This window comes from Phocoena sinus, chromosome 16 (assembly GCF_008692025.1).
Source record: "Phocoena sinus isolate mPhoSin1 chromosome 16, mPhoSin1.pri, whole genome shotgun sequence".
In the NCBI taxonomy this organism is placed as follows: domain Eukaryota; kingdom Metazoa; phylum Chordata; class Mammalia; order Artiodactyla; family Phocoenidae; genus Phocoena; species Phocoena sinus.
The window spans coordinates 22,475,479-22,495,650 of record NC_045778.1 but is presented as its reverse complement, the minus strand read 5'-3'; the positions used below and the strand labels follow the sequence as shown (position 1 = coordinate 22,495,650).

General features: G+C 40.3%; 1 protein-coding gene across 2 annotated transcripts in view; it reads left to right on the top strand.

The window, feature by feature from the left end:
• Positions 1–1,361: 1,361 nt before the first annotated feature.
• The window catches only part of PPA1 (inorganic pyrophosphatase 1), a 37,696-nt gene continuing 18,885 nt past the window's right edge, over positions 1,362–20,172 (top strand). The window contains exons 1-5 of one of the 2 annotated variants that reach the window (XM_032609198.1): positions 1,362–1,562; positions 4,397–4,455; positions 15,910–15,963; positions 17,038–17,157; positions 19,540–19,626. In XM_032609198.1, coding sequence (XP_032465089.1) covers positions 1,499–1,562; positions 4,397–4,455; positions 15,910–15,963; positions 17,038–17,157; positions 19,540–19,626 — 384 coding nt within the window. In that variant the 5' untranslated portion in view covers positions 1,362–1,498. The remainder of the gene's footprint in view (positions 1,563–4,396; positions 4,456–15,909; positions 15,964–17,037; positions 17,158–19,539; positions 19,627–20,172) is intronic. The other variant, XM_032609199.1, reaches the window with a different exon arrangement.

The following is a 20,172-nucleotide window of genomic DNA, read 5'->3' as shown; positions in this document are numbered from 1 at the left end:
CCTTAGCTTTCAGTAATGCGTTGCATTACTGACTAAACTACTGCTCTACTATTTTGTTTTCCTGCCCTTGTGTTCTAACTACAGTAAAGATGTGTGGTGTAGCGTTCAAAAGGTCAGTGAGTCATGACCTTCTGAAGATTAATGGGAGTCTGGCTGGAGATAAGGGAGGAACACTAACTGGAAAATTATCTTACTACGTTTTCATTTACTACAGGGAGCACCTCATTTTATATAATACATATTGATTTAGAAAAAAAAAGTTTAAGTCAAAATGTCATAGAGGCACATTATCTTTAATGCTCTAGAAAATCAAGATCATTTAAAGAAGGCCAGCCCATCAAAATTTTTAAATGAAACTAGGCATTCTTCGAAATAATTTTGTAATCAAATTGGTGAACAATAATTGCCTAATTTGAGGATTCTGAAATATACAGTAAAAAAAAAAAAAAAACCCACATACAACTGGGGAAGTAAGTGATGCAAATATCTGCCCACAACCTCAACTGACTTTAGCTTTTGGGGTCTGGCCTGACACCATGAAACAGTGGTATAAAAACAAGTTTCAAGGAGCTTGCACCTGAGGAAATGTCCTCAGGGGACTCTGAGCTCACGCCTGGACTATCCCACTGCTTCCATCTGAAGTCCTAGGGGACGTGGGGAGGGTTGGGCAAGCCGGGGAGCAGACTGAATCCTCCACTGGGGAGAGTGAGAATAACAATTTACACTTTCCGAGCGCTTACAACAAGCCAGGCTCTTCCTCCAGCTCTTGACGTGTATCAACTCAGTTCATCATCCCAGCAACCCCTGAAATCGTTACTATTAACATCTCCATTTCCCAGGTGAGAAACTGAGTCACAGAGGTTAACAGCAGTTTGCTCCATGTCATACACTAGAAAGTGATGGAGCTGCTACCCAGCTGGTAGCCATTACAGGTGTCAGTAATATGTCTTAACTTTGCTTAAAAGGATCAGAAAACCGCTCACCTTTAAGACTGCTTGGCAGGGATTGCCAGGTAAAGCAGCTGACTCCTAAACGTCTTTTGAGATAAGGAATTACTCTGAGGAGAAGGGTGTGTGAGTCAAAGGTGAATTTCCAGTGTGCGTGAGAGGCGAAAGGTCGACGGTCAATTCTTAGCCGGTCGAAGCTGAGAACGTGTTAACAACCTCCGTCAGTGCCCCAAAGCCCGCCAGCCCAGACGGATCACTCAGCCAGAGCCTGCCGCCAGCCACGTGGCCCGGCCTGGGAGCTGAGGGGAGGTCCGCGGAGGCGCGGCCCGAGGGGGCGGGGCTGGGGCACTGGGACTCGCGGGCCCTACGGAGTGCGCCTGCGCGCGGCGTGGGCTCGAGAGCGCCAGCAGCGTTAAAGGCTGCTCCCCGCCCTGCTAGCCGGTCCAGTCACGGCAGTGCGCAGGCGCAGAGCTTACTCCTTGTCAGTCGGCGTCGCGTGCTGGCTAGAGGCTTTGTAGCAGCGGCGGCAGCGGCGGCTGGTCTCCGGCATCATGAGCGGCTTCAGCAGCGAGGAGCGCGCCGCGCCCTTCACCCTCGAGTACCGAGTCTTCCTCAGTGAGTGTCGGAGGCCCGCGGCCCCTCCCTGCCCGCCCGCCCATTCATTCCTGGGCCTCGCCTCCCCTCCCGCCCTGGCGGCTGCGGCCCGCGCTCGGAACCTTGTCCCGGGCGCCGGCCGGGCTCCTCGGGCCGGTCCTGAGGGCCTGGGCGGGCCTGGCCCTCTCATTTCACACGTCCCGCTCGCGGCCAGGACGGCGTGGGTCGGCGTTCCTCTTTCACATGCTCGATTGGAGCTGAACCTGGGCCAGGCTAGTTTTGCAGGTGTCCGGCTCGGGCAGTGTCTGACGGGAAAAGGAAACCACTGAGTCACCCTAGAAAAGGTGTCTGGAGGTAAACTAATCCCCGTAAGAGGATTATTCAGTTTGGAGGAACGGCGTGGCGAGGGGGAGGAGGTGATGGTGGTGACTCCCTAAGACCTTAATTCCTACACTATAGCTCAGATTGTGGGCACGTAGCGGGGTCAAGTACAGGCCCCCGTCCGACAGACGGGGAAGCTGAGGCCCAGATCTGGAGCGATCAGTGGAGGATTGGATCCATCCCTCTGGGGCCCCAGTAGCGCTCCTGCCTACCTGACGCGTGCTTTCCAGTAGCACTGATGCTGGGAAAACGCCTTGTGAGACAGAAATCTGTTCCCCTCCAAACAGGTGACGTCAATCTGGGAAGCATGAGTAAGAAAGTGCCAAATTTTGGCCCCTGTGCAGCGGATCGCGTCTAAGGGGTACCTCCCTCTAAGTCTGCGTTTAGAGCCGAGGAGGCCGCAGGCGCTGCTTTCCTTGGTGCACCACCTTTAGCCTTGTAGATGGGGGAAAGCTACCTCGGGTTTATCTTTATCCTCTTACCACCTCCCCCCCCCCCCCCCCCCCCCCCCCGCCCCCAAAAGATTATTAGAGATAACGGAGGAGTTTCTATTTTAACTTCTTTACAATTTTGTTCCCAAGGAAATAGGCAGGTGTCTTGAATTCTATGAGTTCCAGTGTATGAAGGGCAGTAGAGAGCGAGGAGGAGGGGATGAATGGTAATACTGAAAGAACAAAGCTCCTAGCAAAAAATAGCCTGGTGTGAGAGGAAAAGGAAAGTGAACTATAAAGTTACACAACTAAAGTTTAGATTGCCATGTAAAATCCAGTGACGTGTGGGACCTCTTCCACCCATTTTATTTAATTTCAGAATTCAGCAACAAGGGCAGTGCAGGAACTTTTGACAAATAGTTCCCTGAACTGTTCTTCTGGAGTTGTTGTTGGCTCCAGAATTTCTCTGCAGGAGGGATTTAGAGAGGTGACCCTCTAGTTTGTAGGTGGGGGGGATGATTAGGGTAATTGTTTTCAAGCTATATTTGCAGAACAAATACAGTTTTTACTTAGATTATGTATTGGTAGTGAGTACTATATAATTTTAATTTAAAAAATCATAGATTTCTTAATATCCTTAATAGGAGAAGATTTTTACCTCTATAATGTTACATTTGCCAGTCTCTTTAAAACTGATGGTGGGTTGGATCGCAAGTCACTATTGACACTGAAGGGACCAGTATGCCATTGGGGATGGTCACAGATCAATTTTGCCTATTGCACTTTGAGTTTTTTTGTCCTTTTTTTTTTCTTGGCCACGCCATGTGGCGTGCAGGATCTTAGTTCCCCAACCAGGAATCGAACCCGGCCCCTTCACAGTGAGAGCACAGAGTCCTAACCACTGGACTGCCAGGGAATTCCCTCCACTTTAATTTTTTTAATTTTTTTGTGGTACGCGGGCCTCTCACTGTCGTGGCCTCTCCCGTTGCGGAGAAGAGGCTCTGGACGCACAGGCTCAGCGGCCATGGCTCACGGGCCCAGCCGCTCCGCGGCATGTGGGATCTTCCCGGACCGGGGCACGAACCCGTGTCCCCTGCATCGGCAGGCGGACTCTCGACCACTGCACCACCAGGGAAGCCCTCCACTTTGATTTTTAATCATGAAGGGATGCAATGTGGACTGACCCTTAAGGTTTTCTAAAGAATATTAAGGAAGTTTTAAAATTACTTTTTGGATATGGTAGTTAGGTCTCTAGAATACAGAAATTACCTGTGAAAGTGCTGTTACAGCTAGATTATCCTTAAGAAAAATCCTAATCTAAGATGGCTCTGTCTCCCTGGAACACCATTTAAAGCAACACGGTTTATAATTTGGCAAATTGGTCCCCTGCCTTCTCCCAGAGCCCAAGTATTTCATTAGCTCTGTTAACTGTTAACCGGTATAAAATCAAACAATTTGATTGCTTTTTGTATACCACGCACTGCTAGCTAGGCTCTGTGATACAAAGGCTTGTAAGGCAGTCCCCACCCTCACCATAGAGGTTAGTACCTTTTAGACCCATAAGGAACATGTAGGATGAAAACCTAACCTCATCTTGGAGCAGTCAGGAAGGTGAAGTATATAGCCAGTTTTTCTGGGGTGGGAATAAAATCTGGTGAGTGGTGTTGATAATGGGAAGAGAGAGAGTATGTGGGAAATCTTGGTACCTTCTCAATTTTATTGTAAGCCTAAAAATTCTCTTAAAAAAAAGTCTTTTTTTTTTTTTTTTTTTGTGGTACGTGGGCCTCTCACTGCTGTGGCCTCTCCCGTTGCGGAGCACAGGCTCAGCGGCCATGGCTCACGGGCCCAGCCGCTCCGCAGCATGTGGGATCCTCCCAGACCGGGTCACGAACCCGCGTCCCCTGCATCGGCAGGCGGACCCTCAACCACTGCGCCACCAGGGAAGCCCCCAAAAAAAAAAAAGTCTTAAAAAATGTGTACTTCATGCATCTGGAAATATAATTAACCAATAAAAGCAATAACTTTTTCTAATTAATTTTGCAGAAAATGAAAGAGGACAATATATATCTCCATTTCATGATATTCCAATTTATGCAGATAAGGTAAGACATCCTTCTCTGACTGTAGTCTCATTGCTCAGATCAGTTAGTTCCACGTATGGATTTTCTTATATGTCTTAACGAGTGCTTAAAATGCCTCATTGTGCTGTGAGTTAAAGGTGCATTGACTAAGTAAGGAGACAGTCTTAAATCTAGATTATTTGGTTAGAAGAAGCAACTATAATTTGGAGAAGGAGTAGAGGAACAGAAACAAATGTTTTAAAGCTGCCTTGGTTAAAAAAAAAAATCACCAGAATTGCTGGTAACTCTTTTTGTTTTTATTTTCACTTTTGCCTTTTTATATTTCCTATTTTGTTTTACAAAGAGCATGCATTGTTTGTGCAAATTTAAATAGCTGTTTTTTTAAAAAGCCATTGCTTGTTTTAGCCTCCCTCCCAATAAGAGAAGTTTGTGCTGTATTTAGGAACTGACACAAGGACAAATGTCTGATCCTTTTTTATACCTTAAAATTTTTTTTCATTCAACCAAGAAGGATCCACACTGAGTGCAAATCTTTTTGAGTCATAAAAGCTTCATAGGTTATTGATCTTCCTTAGCTAGATGTCAATACATAATACATGTGAATATCACATTCCAGTGCATGTCTAGAATAATAAAGATGAAATTTTATCCTTGTGTGTGCTGAGTCTTACTTTTTTTCTGTGCTTGACTATCATAAATAGATAAATTCATGTACTTCTACCAGGAAGATTCTTACAGTTCTGCACTGACACTTGGACGCTGGCAGAAAATCTAACCTGAGTGTTGCTTCTGAGCAGCCTGCCTGACCTGGGCTCTAGCTGGAGACAGTGGAGCAAACAGCCCAAGGGCAGTTATGTCCCACAGTTACAGGAGAGACCTCTAATTGGCATGTGTTCTCCTGTGGGATTCTCAAAGCTGTATTTATTCAGAAACTTTTAATTTGTTACATCTGATTCCCTGGGAGTTGACAAGAACTGCAGAATCCTTCCTTCCTCTTGAATTGGCATCATTTGGTTGGCTTAAATTAGCTGTTGTATAATTAGTATGTATATCAAAGTACTTTGCAGTAACATCTCAGACCATTTTGAATAATGAAGAGGTATAAAATGATGACCCTAAGTTTACTGATGGTACCTTGGCATACAGATGTACTAGGGAAAGGAACATTTTCTTAACCTGTAGCTGGGTTTCTTTGCGTTCATAAGTGTCTTAGCCTGTTTGGGCTGCTATAACAAAATACTATAGACTGGGTAGCTTATAAACAGCAGAAATGTACTGCTTACAGTTCTGGAGGCTGGAACTCTGAGATCAGGGTCCCAGCATGGTTGGGTAAGGGCCCTCTTCTGGTCGCAGACTTCTAGCTGTTTCCTTATGTGGTGGAAGGGGCTAGCAATCTCCCTGGAGCCTCTTTTATAAGGCACTCGTCCCATTTATGAGGGTTCCACCCTCATGTCTTAAGCATTTCCTAAAAGTCCCACCTACTATACCATCACCTTTGAGGGTTAGGATTCCAACATATGAGTTTTGGAGGGACACAAACATTCAGACCATAGCCTTAAGTTATTGGACAATATTCTAGCCAAGGACCAGAAGAATCATAGCAGTTATGGTGCCTAGTCTTGTTGCTGCTGCAAGTTACCCTCAAATAGGAAGCTGAGACTACATTTTGGTGTTGTGTAAAACATCTTCACTCAGGTCACTCTGCAACTCCTTGAAGTTTTTTACAGGACTGGCTGTATCTGTAGTCTGGGATTACTCAAATGAAGAATCTGCCTTTTGTACCACATTGGGCTGGCTCACAAGTACAAGCTCTTGCAAAGACTCTGGATTTCACCAGTGGTCCAGACCTCAGTGAACTTCAGCACTTCAGATTCCTGCCTCAGAGGCAGGAAAGAGTTCTTTTTGTTTTGTTTCTAAGGAAGTTTAGTTTATACAAAGCACAAATAAGGGTGTGGTACACATAACCTATTTTGGATTCTAGCCTAAACAAAAGATCTGATTAATTCTGTTGGTTACAGAAGAGTATGGTTTTTGAAAAAAAATTTTTTCAATGTGATTAAGTTTATGTAAATACATTTTTGTGTGGGTAGCCATCGACTTTATCCCTAATATGGTCAGTCATTTGAGGGGTGATAATGAGGGAATGTGCCTTTAACACAACTGAGCTCTATAAGGAAAAAATGCCCAAAGGCTTATATTCTACTCCACAGCAGGACCTTTCAACGTGGACAGCATTTGATTCAGTATATGTGTCATTAGGTAATCCAGCCAGCCAGTTCTGGAAATCCTTGTGACTCAGATACCCTACTTGGGTTATTTCCAAATCCACTGGGTAAAAGAAGGCAAAGGCAAGGACTCACTGGATGTATGTATATTGTAGGGCTGTTCTTTGCTTTGGGTCTATTTTGGAATCAAATATAAAAACACCTGTAGCTCAAAGCGTCTTCTGACATAAAACTTCTGAGATAACAGAAAATTTAACAATCCAGAACATAATCGGCATAAACAGTGTGAAACACTGGGTAGATTAAAAGCTTTATCTAAATCTTAGAGTACTCAAGTATCATGACTTGACGTTCTCATTTTAGAAGTTTGGTATTTTCTATTCTATATCTTAAACTTCCATGTTAAATACTAGTTCTAACAATAGAGGCTTCTATAATGTTTTTCAGCTGACTGTTGGGAGAATATATAAATATGGAACTTTTCTCCTCTAAAAAAAAGTCAAGCTACTAGTCAAATAGGTGGGTGCTTCAGAAACTGAATAGGATATCTTTGGCAGTTGTGTATCATTCTTAAATTTTTAAAGATACTATCTTACTGTACCTGAAACTTTTAGAGGAGATAGGCCACCCAAGTGGATGCTTTTAAAATTATAGTTGAACCTTGAACAATGCCGGGGTTAGGGGCACTGACTAGCGTATAATTTATAGTTGGCCTCCTGTATCTGAGATTCCTCCGTATCTGGAGATTCAACCGACAGATTGTGTAGTTCTGTAGTATTTACTATTGAAAAAAATCCACATATAAGTGGACCCACACAGTTCATACCTGTGTTCAAGGGTCGGCAGTACTCACTTCCCTACAGGGTTTGCTTTGTTTTGAATTTTCTATTTCTTTTGGTAGATAGTTCTATAAATGGAACTTAAAAAAATGTCACCAAATTAATCATTTAAATACTGTTGGTCTTCTCCAACTTTATATGTATATAGAATGGTTGGGGTTTTGTTTTATGTTTTCCAAACCAAAGTTAGAACTGGCAGCATAGATGAAAACTGATAACAGACTTAATTGGCATGTCATAACTAAGAATAAACTCCTATTTTTTCCCTTCAGATGAGCTTTAAGGTGACTAAATTTTGAAAACAGATATTCTAACCATAATATCTGTGGTTTAACAATTTTGTCAAAAGATAAAGTTGTAAAACAAACTTAACAAAACAGAAACAGACTGGTGGTTGCCAGAGGCGGGGATGAGGGAAATAGGTGTGGGAGATTAAGAGGAGGTAAATCTTCCAGTTATAAAATAAGTCATGGGGATGTAGTGTACAGCGTGGGGAGTATAGTCAATATTGTAGTAACTTTGTATGGTGACAGATGGTAACGACTTACTGTAGTGATGATTCTGTAATGTATAGAAGTATCAAATCACCATGTGGTACAGCTGAAACTTGTATAATATTTTAAGTCAATTATACTTCAATCAAAAAAAAAAGTTAAAAGGGCTTCCCTGGTGGCGCAGTGGTTGGGAGTCCGCCTGCCGATGCAGGGGACACGGGTTCGTTCCCCGGTCCAGGGGGATCCCGCGTGCTGCGGAGCGGCTGGGCCCGTGGGCCGTGGCCGCTGGGCCTGCGCGTCCGGAGCCTGTGCTCCGCAGCGGCAGGGGCCGCAGCGGTGAGAGGCCTGCGTACCACACACACACACACACACACACACACACACACACACACAAAGTAAAAGGACAAAAGTTTTTTTGGATAGCTTTGACTACAAAAAAAAGTTGTGTTGATTAAATATGCATGTAATGTGCAGTCACAATGCCTGGCTTATATTCTCAATATACAAAAACCAAAAAAAAACCCCAAAACCCCACAATAGGATGATGATGTTAACCACAATGACTGGTTATGTCTGGAGCCTTTCGGAGCTCTGCTGTATAAAGATCACTGAACTGGAAGTAAGAAACCTTGGTTTTAGTCCTGGTTTTACCACTAACTGGCTTTGCCATATTGAGCAAGTTGCTTTACCTCTGAGCACTATGGGTCTTAGTGGGTGTTTTAGATTACATTTAGCACTATGCTAAAGCCCTTATGTGGATTTTCTCCTTTAGCCATTATTTCAGTCTGTGAGCTGGGTTCTTTCAGTAACTTAATTGTCCAGGATTACCAACTAGAATTCATAAGCGGTAGTGGCAGGATTCAGACCCAGGCATTCTTGTTCAGAACCTGTGGTGTTAGCCACTGAGCCACACTGCCTCGAATGATAAAGGTGGTGGATTTTACTTTGTGCTTTTTGATATTTTCCAAATTTTCTACAGTAACTATCTCTTTGATATTTACAAAGAAAAAAAGCAGAATAAAAGGCTTGCTTAATTTTTTTTTTTTTTTACGCGTAGATTTCAAGGGAAATGAGTAAGAACTTCCTTCATTCGGGAAAGCTATAAAGTCTTCTAGTCCAGGAATTCTTGGTGGCCCTGAGACCCTGGAATACTCATCGATGGGTTTCTGAGTTTCCGAGTTCTGTCTGAAATTGCAGTTTGGTGTAAGTGTGCATTTTTCTTGGAAAAGGTTCTATGGTGAAAATTCTTAGTCATTGCAGATCATAGAAGATGTTGACAGCTGGAAATGCAGACTCTTGCTTGATTTTATAAAGATAAGAAAGTAAACAGATTATGGTTAGAATATCTGTTTTCAAAGTTGAGTCATCTTAAAGCTCATCTGAGGGGAAAAAATAGGAGCTTATTCTTAGTTATGACGTGTCAATTAAGTTTTATTACTTTCTGTGTATGTGGCATATGGCAGTATGCATTACCAAATACAATAGTTTGTTGAAACTGCTATGAGTAGAACATCTGTGTGATTGGAAAACAAATGAGCATTACTGAAAGGTGTTTGTTTTTTAACTATCTCCCCTGCTCAACAATTTGTTGAGCAATTTTTTCGGGGGTTGGTATAAATCATGTTTTCCTTTGTGAAGTTATAATTCTAAATGAATAAGAAGCACACAGTGTGAACTTCGATCATCATATTTCTTCTGTGTCAGCTTCTCCAATAGACATTTGTCACTTGTCACTGAAAGAAGTCAGGAGCCCATTTATTTTTTCCTTAAAATTTTTTTAAAAATTTATTTTTCAGCTTTATTAAGGTATGATTGACAAATAGTCATTGTATTTAAGGTGTTCAGTGTGATGTTTTGATATATGTATACATTGTGAAATGATCCCACTAATCACGTTAGTTAACCTCTATCACCTCACCTATTTATTTTGGTTGTGTGTACGGTGAGAACACTTAAGAACTACTCTCTTAGCAACTTCCATAGAGCCATACTGTACATTAGGTTTCCAGAACTTATCACTTATAACTGAAAGTTTGTACCCTTTGATCAACATCCCCTCATATCTCCCACCCGTCCAGCCTTTGGCAACCATTTTTCTACTTTCTGTTTCTATAAGTTCAACTGTTTTAGATTCCACATACAAGTGAGTTTATGTAGTATTTGTCTTTCTCTGTCTGACTTATTTCACTTAGCATAATATCTTCCACATTCATCCGTGTTGTCACAAATGGCAGGGTTTCCTTTTTTCTTTTTTAAAAAAGCCTGAATATTCCAGTGTGTGCGTGTGCGTGTGCGTGTGTGTGTGTGTGTGTGTGTGTATGTATGTATGTATCACGTCTTCTTTATCCACTCATCCATTGATGGCCACTTAGGTTGTTTCCGTATCTTGGCTATTGTGAATAATGCTGCGGTGAACATGGCAGTACAGATATTTCTCAGAGATTCTGATTTAATTTCTTTTGGATAAATACCCAGAAGTGGGATTGCTGTATCATATGGTAGTTCTTATTTGTGTTTTGAGGAACGGCAGTTCCTGCTGTTTTCCATGATGGCGCGCCAGTTTACAATTCCATTGATGTTTTGTGTTTTGAGGAACCGCCATGCTGTTTTCCTTGATGGCGCGCCAATTTACAATTCCATTGATATTTTGTGTTTTGAGGAACTGCCATGCTGTTGTCCATGATGGCGCGCCAATTTACAATTCCATTGATATTTTGTGTTTTGAGGAACTGCCATGCTGTTGTCCATGATGGCGCGCCAATTTACAATTCCATTGATATTTTGTGTTTTGAGGAACTGCCATGCTGTTGTCCATGATGGCGCGCCAATTTACAATTCCATTGATACTGCACAGGAGGAGCCCATTTACTTTTAACAACTTAGAATATATCCTGTAATCACAGAACTGGCTTTGAAGCCAAAACTTAAAACCAAGTGTTACTTGGTGAGCACTTAATAGGATAAAAATATTCTTGGAAATGATGAAATCTGCTATACCTTTACAAAAGCACCTTTATGGGAGTAGAGCATTTCCTTACTAACTACATGAGCTCTTCTGATAGGAATTTTATTCTCCAAAAATACTCTAGAGATAAAAAAAAAAAAAAAAGGCAAACTGCCCTTGTTTTCTATTAGCCTCTTGCTTTATATCTAATCTCTAGATAAATTTAGAAGAAAATCCTCTCTACCACCATTGTTTTCCTCCAAATTTTATTGCAAAATGGAAAAATAAAAGAAAGGATGGTGAAATCAGGATGATTTTGTATTTCTTCGTAAGTCTGGTATTTATTGTACTTGGTTTCTGAAGTTATCTAGAGAAACACATGAAGAGTCAACTTAAATGCTAATTTAAGTCACTTATGCAGTTTTGCAATACAGTAAGTCATGTTCACTAGGCTTCAGATCCAGTGTTGGGAAAAGATCATAAGTCATGAGGTGTTCATAAGTCTCCCAATAAAGACACATTTAACTTTACTACTAAGATTCAGAGATGGGATGTAATTAAGAGTATGTTCCCTGTATATGTACTTAATGATACTAGAAATAATAGCCTACCAAGTAGCCATAGCCTATTCATTAGTAAATGACTTGTCAGACTACTATCTTGATCCACAAGAAAACTAATCAGTTTGGAGATGAGACCTATGATCACGGTACTACTGTGATACTCCTGTTTCATCAATGAAGTTAAAAGCCCGATCAATATATAGGTTATATTTCTTCTATCTGTAAAACAATTTTATTTTAAATCTTTTTGATTAGTGGAATGCTATGATTTAGACTTAAGTTTCTAATCTCCTTAGAATCTGGACATCTATAACATTAACGTTCTTGTCTTCCTGTTGAAATGACTGTAAATCTGGGAAGTCAGACTGATTGCTATGTCTCTGACTTTGGAAGTCAGAGTTTAGAGCTATGCTTTGCCTTTCCCCTGCCTCCTACAGCCTTGTCAGCATCATCCTACTTGGGATACCAATGTCTTCCTTCCTTTCTCTGAAACTGTAAACAGGGAGCTGAAAGCTTGGTGCCAGAGCAGGGATTGAGAATCCAGAGCATAGCAGAAGTGGAGAACAGTTCTGAGAAGTCCTAACAATGGGAATAATAAGACACTAAATCCAGGATTGAGCTAAGTAGTAGTTTAAACCAGTTAGGATTAGAGAAAAAAGGCATGAATTTTTAACTAGGTAGTACTAAATTTCCTAAAATCTTGTCTCATTCTCTTAAATGCCATAAACATTGGAAATATTAGAATGCATAATTTTTTCCAGTTTTTCATGTAAAATACATAAAGCATAAAATTTACCGTTCTATTTTAAAGCATACAGTTTGGAGGTATTAAGTACATTCATATTGTTGTGGAACCATCACCACCCTTCATCTCCAGAGCTCCTTTCATCTTGGAAAACTTGCATTCCATACTCATTAAACATTAATTCCCCAGTCCCCTGGCAACCACCATTCTGCTTTCTGTCGCTATGAATTCGACTTCTCTAGATCCCTCATGTAAGTGCAATCATATAGTCATTTGTCTTTTTGTGACTGGCTTATTTCACTTAGCATAATGTCCTCAAGGTTCATCCATGTCGTACTACATGTCAGAATTTCCTTTTTAAGGCCGAATAATATTCCATTGTATGTACATACCACATTTTGCTTATCCATTCATCCTTTGATGGACACTTGGGTTGCTTCTGCATTTTAGCTATTTTGAATACTGTTTCCATGAACATGGGTGTACAGATATCTCTTCAAGACCCTGCTTTCAATTTTGGGGGGTATATACCCAGAAGTGGAATTGCTGGATCATATGGTAATTCTATTTTTAATTTTTTGAGGAACCACCATACTGTTTTCCACAGTGGCTATACCATTTTACATTCCTACCAACAGTGCACAAGAGTTCCAAATAGAATGCATAATGTTTTAACAGTAAAAGTGTTTTTTTCTAGTAGCAATGGAGTGATTGGTTGAAATTCTCATGTCAGTTGCCCTGAAAATCCTAAGTATCATTCTGTACCTAGTGGCAACACGCTGAATTGTAGCCATGGTGTCTAGGAGAAATAAACTGTTCTTTACTAGTAGTTCCTTCTAAAGAATAAGAACGTCTGCCCTTTTTAATATCAAAATAATCAAAAAAAACCCCTCTGTTTTGATAATGATTGATGGGGAAAGTAGTGACAAAATTACTACACATTCATTGCTTTAAAAAAAGATACAGGGACTTCCCCGGTGGCACAGGGGTTAAGAATCTGCCTGCCAATGCAGGGGACACGGGTTCAAGCCCTGGTCCAGGAAGATCCCACATGCTGCGGAGCAACTAAGCCCGTGCACCACAACTAATGAGCCTGCACTCTAGAGCCCGTGCTCCGCAACAAGAGAAGCCACCGCCATGAGAAGCCCGCGCACCACAGTGAAGAGTAGCCCCCGCTCGCCACACCTAGAGAACGCCCACGTGCAGCAACGAAGACCCAACCAGCCAAAAATAATTAATTAATTTTTAAAAAGATCCAGTAATCACTACGGTATCTACATACACTTGAAAATATGCTAAACATTCATTTTACAGACTAGTCCCTCGCCTAGCTTTGTGGACCCCAGGCTACAGCCTGAGGCCTGCAAGCTGAAATGACCTGGTTTGGCGATCCAACTCTTAGGGAGTTAAAAGAGCTTTAATTCTGTTCACTGCTAGTATCTGGCACAAAACAGTGGTGCTCAGTAAATATATGTTGGCAAAAATGAATGAATTGTCTCTGAGGCTCCTTGCAGGATACTCCTTGCTATTTTTGGCCCAGCTAATTTCTCAAAAGTACAAAACCCTCAGGCTTTCGGAGTTCTTCTGTTTGCAGTAGTCTTTTCCTGAAAGATGTTTTCTTTCCTGTAATGATGGTTCTTTCTTCTCTCTTTCTCTTCTTTTCTTCTGCTTTCCTATTATGTAGGTTTGTAATATTAGGTAATGTGGTTTTTGAGGATCTCTATGTATTTATTATTTAATTCCATTAAAGTGTTCAGTATAGTTTCCAAACTTTGAATCACTGATTTTAGCTTTATTTGCTACATTTTTTCTTGAGGCAATTTATTCATTTGGTAATATTTTCTTTTAAAAAACTAGCCAGTTTCTTTGGTTTTCTCTTCTCAGGTGATCTTTCATGTAGTAACAGCTCTATCTTGTGGACCTTTAGGGTATTACTGCTGTACACTTTTAAGTTTGACTTGGTGTTGGACGTGCAGATCTTTCATTTTAACACCTGAGGCATAGGGGTGGTGCTAGATAGACACAGGTCTCGCTTACAATGAGTAGAATGAAATGTAATCGAAGATTGGGACTGAGGTTTCCTACCCATGAACAATGTGTTACTTTTTCTAAAACCATCCAGTTATGACCTTACAGGGATAGAGCAGTTTATTCAGTCCTGGATTTAAACAATGTCTCCATTCATTGTGGGTTTTATATTGTATAGAGTAGGCAGACGTCAGGAGGCTTGGAGCAGAAACTATGGAATACTTTAGTCTCCCTCAGTAAGTGACAGAAATTTTAGCCTCTTGAATGCAAATCTGTGGAGCTTTCTGCTTGGCTAAAATAGCAAGAAGCTAATTATTGTCTGGAAGTCTTTGACTTATTCCCTTATATTCAATAGCTTATCAGTACCTGTTTTTTGTTTGTTTGTTTTTTGCAGTACACGGGCCTCTCACTGTTGTGGCCTCTCCCGTTGCGGAGCACAGGCTCCGGACGCGCAGGCTCAGCAGCCATGGCTCATGGGCCCAGTCGCTTTGAGGCATGTGGGATCTTCCCGGACCGGAGCACGAACCCATGTCCCCTGCCTCGGCAGGCGGACTCTCAACCACTGCTCCAGCAGGGAAGCCCAGTACCTGTTTTTTGATGCAAAGTAGCAAAGAAGTAATTCTAGCAAGTTTGTAACTAAGTGATTTTCATTTTAAATCAACTGTTTAAAATTTGCATTTTATAAAAGTAATGGCAGAGTTGGCTTCATGTGTGCCCTTTGTAGAGGTTTGAAATTGAAAAACTGAACTTAGTTTTATTCCTTGGCAAAAATAATTTTCTGACTATTTAAAGCTCAGTTTTAATTACAAAATGTATTTCAACTTGGTATTTGACTCTGGTGTGCAAAGGAGATGACAATGTGTGATTTTTTCATTAATTGGGTTTTTAAGCAGTTAAGCATCTGAGAATTTTTTAATATGTCATCCAATTTCAAGTAGTCCATTTAAGGCTGTAAACTAATTACAATAGAACTGCCATTGATTAAAATATTTTTGGAACATAATATTTTATCTTCAGTATCAAACTTCTTGTGTTTTTGAGGAGTACCTGATTTTTAAAAACAGCCTAATTGGGAGAATAATGTGGGTAATCAAGCTGATTGATTTTGTTTGAGGCTAAAACTAAAGTATGACAAATAAATTTTCTGATTTGGGGTTTGTCTTATAAACCCCCTCTGAAATAGAAGTTCCAAAAACATTTTGAGTAATTGCACTGTCACTGGAGGATATGCATAGCCTATGGAGACAGTTGCTTTGAAGATGGCCCTCCTCAGAGATACAAGTTCTGCTATGTTTAAAACTGTTTCCGTACTTTATAGGAAAATTCTTTCCACCCCACCCTCTCAACATTTTATTATGAAAAATTTACTATGTTTATTAAAACAAACAAAAACTTTAAAGAAAAATACAGTGAACAATCCTACACCCACTACTTTGATTCTACAATTATTTTGCTGTATTTGCTTTATCTCTTCATCCATCAGTCTGCCTTACTTTTTGATGCATTTTGTTGAAAGTCCGTGACTTCAAAGATTTGATACAATGAACAGTTTAACTTTGGAAGGACTGGGGTATACTCATTGAAGTAATAGAATAAATGAACTCCTGTGACCATCTCACCTTCTCTGTGTTTTTCAGGATGTGTTCCACATGGTGGTTGAAGTACCACGCTGGTCGAATGCAAAAATGGAGGTATGTTTCACCTTTGCTAGTCAGATGTTGGATATTAGTTTTGATCTAGTTGCACCGATTTGCTCAAGGGTTAAACAACTAATGTCCAAGGTTGTCCTCTTTCTAGTCCCAATCTATTTCAAGCTGTATTCTCTCCATTGCCTGCCAGTCTTCCCTCTGTGCTCCAACTAAACTCAACCATTTACTATTTACAAATATGGCTACAGACTTTCCTTCTGTCATTCCAAAGCCTAGAATTACCTTTTTCTCTTCTGTCTTCTTCCCTTTAATTCCATCGTTGACTCGTCCATTAATCAACAGGCTTGCTTCAGTCACTCCAGCCATAAATGATTTTATTGGAATTTTTGTCACATTTTGTTAATTTATTTCTTTAAAAAGTCTTTTATTTATTTATTTATTTTTGGCTGCGTTGGGTCTTCGTTGCGGTGCGCGGGCTTCTCATTGCGGTGGCTTCTCCTGTTCCAGAGCACAGGCTCTAGGTGCGTGGGCTTCAGTAGTTGTGGCACAAGGGCTCAGTAGTTGTGGAGTACGGGCTTAGTTGCTCTGCGGCATGTGGGATCTTCCCGGACCAGGGCTCGAACCCACGTCCCCTGCATTGGCAGGTGGATTCTTAACCACTGCGCCACCAGGGAAGTCCCTGTTAATTTTTTTCTGATGATACCTAATAGATTTGACTTTTCATTATGGATATTTGTAACTTTTTCTGTCAATAATGCTTTCTGACAGTAACAACACTTCACATGTAATAGACAGCCAAATATTGAATAATTTTAAATGTTTTAAAGGAAAGCTGAAGTTAGATATTTTCTCAAATGTTAGGATTTATTCCAGCTAATTTTTGCTTTCTGGAATTAGTAAATGTTCTTTTTCCCTTTGTGATAGTTCCTGTATATCTCAAATGTTTTCCACTTAAAGGCTGATTATGGAGAAACTTATTTCAAATTATAAAAGTGTTAGGGGTAAAAATATATCATTAAAGTGGAACTAGTGCATTTCATAATTCATTTCCTTAAATCCCTATTTGAATAGTATTTCACATACAAATATACAACGATTTGAAATTTTTTATTTCAGATTGCTACAAAGGATCCTTTAAACCCAATTAAACAAGATGTGAAAAAAGGAAAACTCCGTTATGTTGCAAATTTGTTCCCTTATAAAGGATATATCTGGAACTATGGTGCCATCCCTCAGGTATGTCTCTGTGCACTTGCTAGAAATGTACTTCTTAGCTTACAAAAATTTAACCTACTACTGTTAGTAAAAAAGATTTAAACACCTTCAAAAAGTTTTGCTATAGTAGATTATAAAAACATAAGGGGTAATTAACTCATTTTAATACTTCCTTAAATAACTTATTTTCAAGATGAACTAAAAGGTAAATATTTACAATGTTTGAATTCACATTTGAAAGTTTGTTCTTTTCTGAAATATTTTTTTATATGGACTGGTTATAAACTACACAAATTCTTTCTTTACAGAACGAGTGGCATATCTATTGAGAGAGGCCATGTAGACTAGTGCTTAAAAGCACTGATCTTATGGCACCACACAGATGAGGGCGCAAATTCCAAGTCTGCCACTTACTTTTTTTTTTGGATTTTTTTTGATGTGGACCATTTTAAAAGTCTTTATTGAATTTGTTACAATATTCCTTCTGTTTTATGTTTTGGTTTTTTGGCCGGGAGGCCTGTGGGATCTTAACTCCCCCATCGAACCCGCACCCCCTGCGTTGGGAGGCAAAGTCTTAACCACTGGACTGCCAGGGAAGTCCCAGTTGCAGCCTTCTAAAGCTTAAATCAGATTCATTATCATGTCCCTGCTTAAAACCTACCAGTGGCCCTCACTAAAACTGAAAATAAATCTAAACTGTCTACGAAAGCTTATCTAACTTGCCTCTGCTCCTTCCTCCCTGAGGCGTTAATATTTTCTCCTGGGATATTCCTAGTACATAGCTTGTGTGTCTATTTAAGGAATAAAGCACTTAGTACCTGGCACATGTAAGTTCTCACAGCTGCTGACTTGTATCTCTATAGTCCTGATTACTTTCTTTGTGCCAAGCTATTTGTGGTAAAGTAATAATGGGATTCTGTTTCCTAAACAGTCAAAACTTTGAGGAGGGGGGACATCTGCATTGTTTACCAATTTATCCCCAGCACAATACCAGTGTGTAGTAGACTCTTATTTAATATTTGAATGAAGAATCACTAGAATCATGTCTACAATGAGTAAATAACGTATATTTAATTCTGGTTTGGTTAAGCTAATGCTGTGGCACTTAGGATCTTTAAATGAAATATTCAATTTATTTTCTTCCTGTTGATAAATGGTTTGTTTTTATTAACCATTAAGTCTATTAAGTGGAATCTACTGTGAAACGATCTGTAAGTTACTAAAACATAGGTCAAACCCATCCAGCTTACTAGGTAGTCACAAAGTCGTTTGCTTTCGTTACAGCACTTCACCTTGTGCTTCAGTTGATTCACTATTTAGCCTTGAAATATCATCCCTCTGGGAACACATTGCTGAAATACTTACACTTCTGTAGGTTGGATTTGGCTTTGTTGGGTCCAGTCTTCCTTTTCCCCCTTTACTTTTATCTCTCTGCCTTTACTCCAGCCGAGTAGGCAAACAAATCCAAGAAATATGTTCCGGATTGGGAGGGAAAAGAACCAAAACAACAGCTACACTTTAAACTGAACTTCCTGGCAGGCACAGGCCATCACTTCTTCTGTGAGCTGCTCTGCAAGGACTCTGTCTTGCAGTTTAGCAGGGAAGAAACCCAGCAATTTAAAGCTTCAGCAAATCCTGATTAAACTTTTTATTCTTGGCTCCTGGTCAGCAATGACATTTTTGCCACCAGCACACGTCATTTCCATCTTAATATTATCACCTACCCATCTCTGCTTGGAGATTTATTTTAAAGAAAATCTGGTTAGTAGAAGATAGTAAGTACTAAAAGTTCATCAAAGCAGTTTTCTTTTACTATATTTTTTAAGTGAACATCTGGCTCTACATTTGTGTTTGCATATTGTTCTCACTTAATTAGATTAGTTGGGTTTTGTTTGTTAAAATAGTATCATTATCCATTTTAAAGATTAAATTTAGTTCTGCATTATGCACTTAATAGGAGCCCAGCCATTTAGTTAAGATTATGTGTGTAGTTAAGATTCTTATATGTGAATAAAGAATTATTTTTAAAAAAGATCTTTTTTTTTTTTTTTTTTTTTTTATGCGTTACGCGGGCCTCTCACTGTTGTGGCCTCTCCCGTTTGCGGAGGACAGGCTCCGGACGCGCAGGCTCAGCGGCCTGGCTCACGGGCCCAGCCGCTCCCGCGGCATGTGGGATCCTCCCAGACCCGGGGCACGAACCCGTGTCCCCTTCCTCGGCAGGCGGACTCTCAACCACTGCGCCACCAGGGAAGCCCAAAAAAAGATCTTTTTATGAGAATAAATAGCTGAAGATTCATATTTTGCAGAAAGAATCATGGGATGTTATCTTTTAATGCCAACATGATCCCACTTTGTCATTAGCTATACAGGAATGATATACTGTATCTTATTTTTTTTTTTTAGACTTGGGAAGACCCAAGACACAATGATGAACACACCGGCTGCTGTGGTGACAATGACCCAATTGATGTGTGTGAAATTGGAAGCAAGGTAACGGAATCTGAAATATTTTTCTGTAGAGTTGAGATGATATCAATGAAATATACAAACTTCATACTTTAAAAAATATTGTAAATAACATATATGAATATTAGTGAAATTATGATGGGTCTCTTTGGGTGACAAAAGCTTCCATTCCATTCTAAGCATTTCTACATTATAATTTGTACATTTAAACCTAGCCTAGAAAAAATGTGTATTGTATGCATGTGTGTGGGAAGAAACTGTACATGTTCTGCATTGCGTTAGAAGGCAGATTGAGTAGTCAATAGATGAAGGCTACCAGGATGGCAACAAGGCAAACCTTGCCTAAGGATTTGAATGACCAGTGAATTGGCCCAAACCAGGTAACCTCATGAGTTGGAGATTTATGGTAGGGATTCCTCTCTCAAGTAGGGTTGCTCTAAGATTCTGACTAGAGTTATTTTCTTTATGATCTTTCCCAGCTTCAAGAAAATCTTAAGCGACTGAAAAGAAAGTTGTTCATTCAGTTGCTTAAACTCATCAAGTTCAGGCATATTGTATGACTTGCCCTAA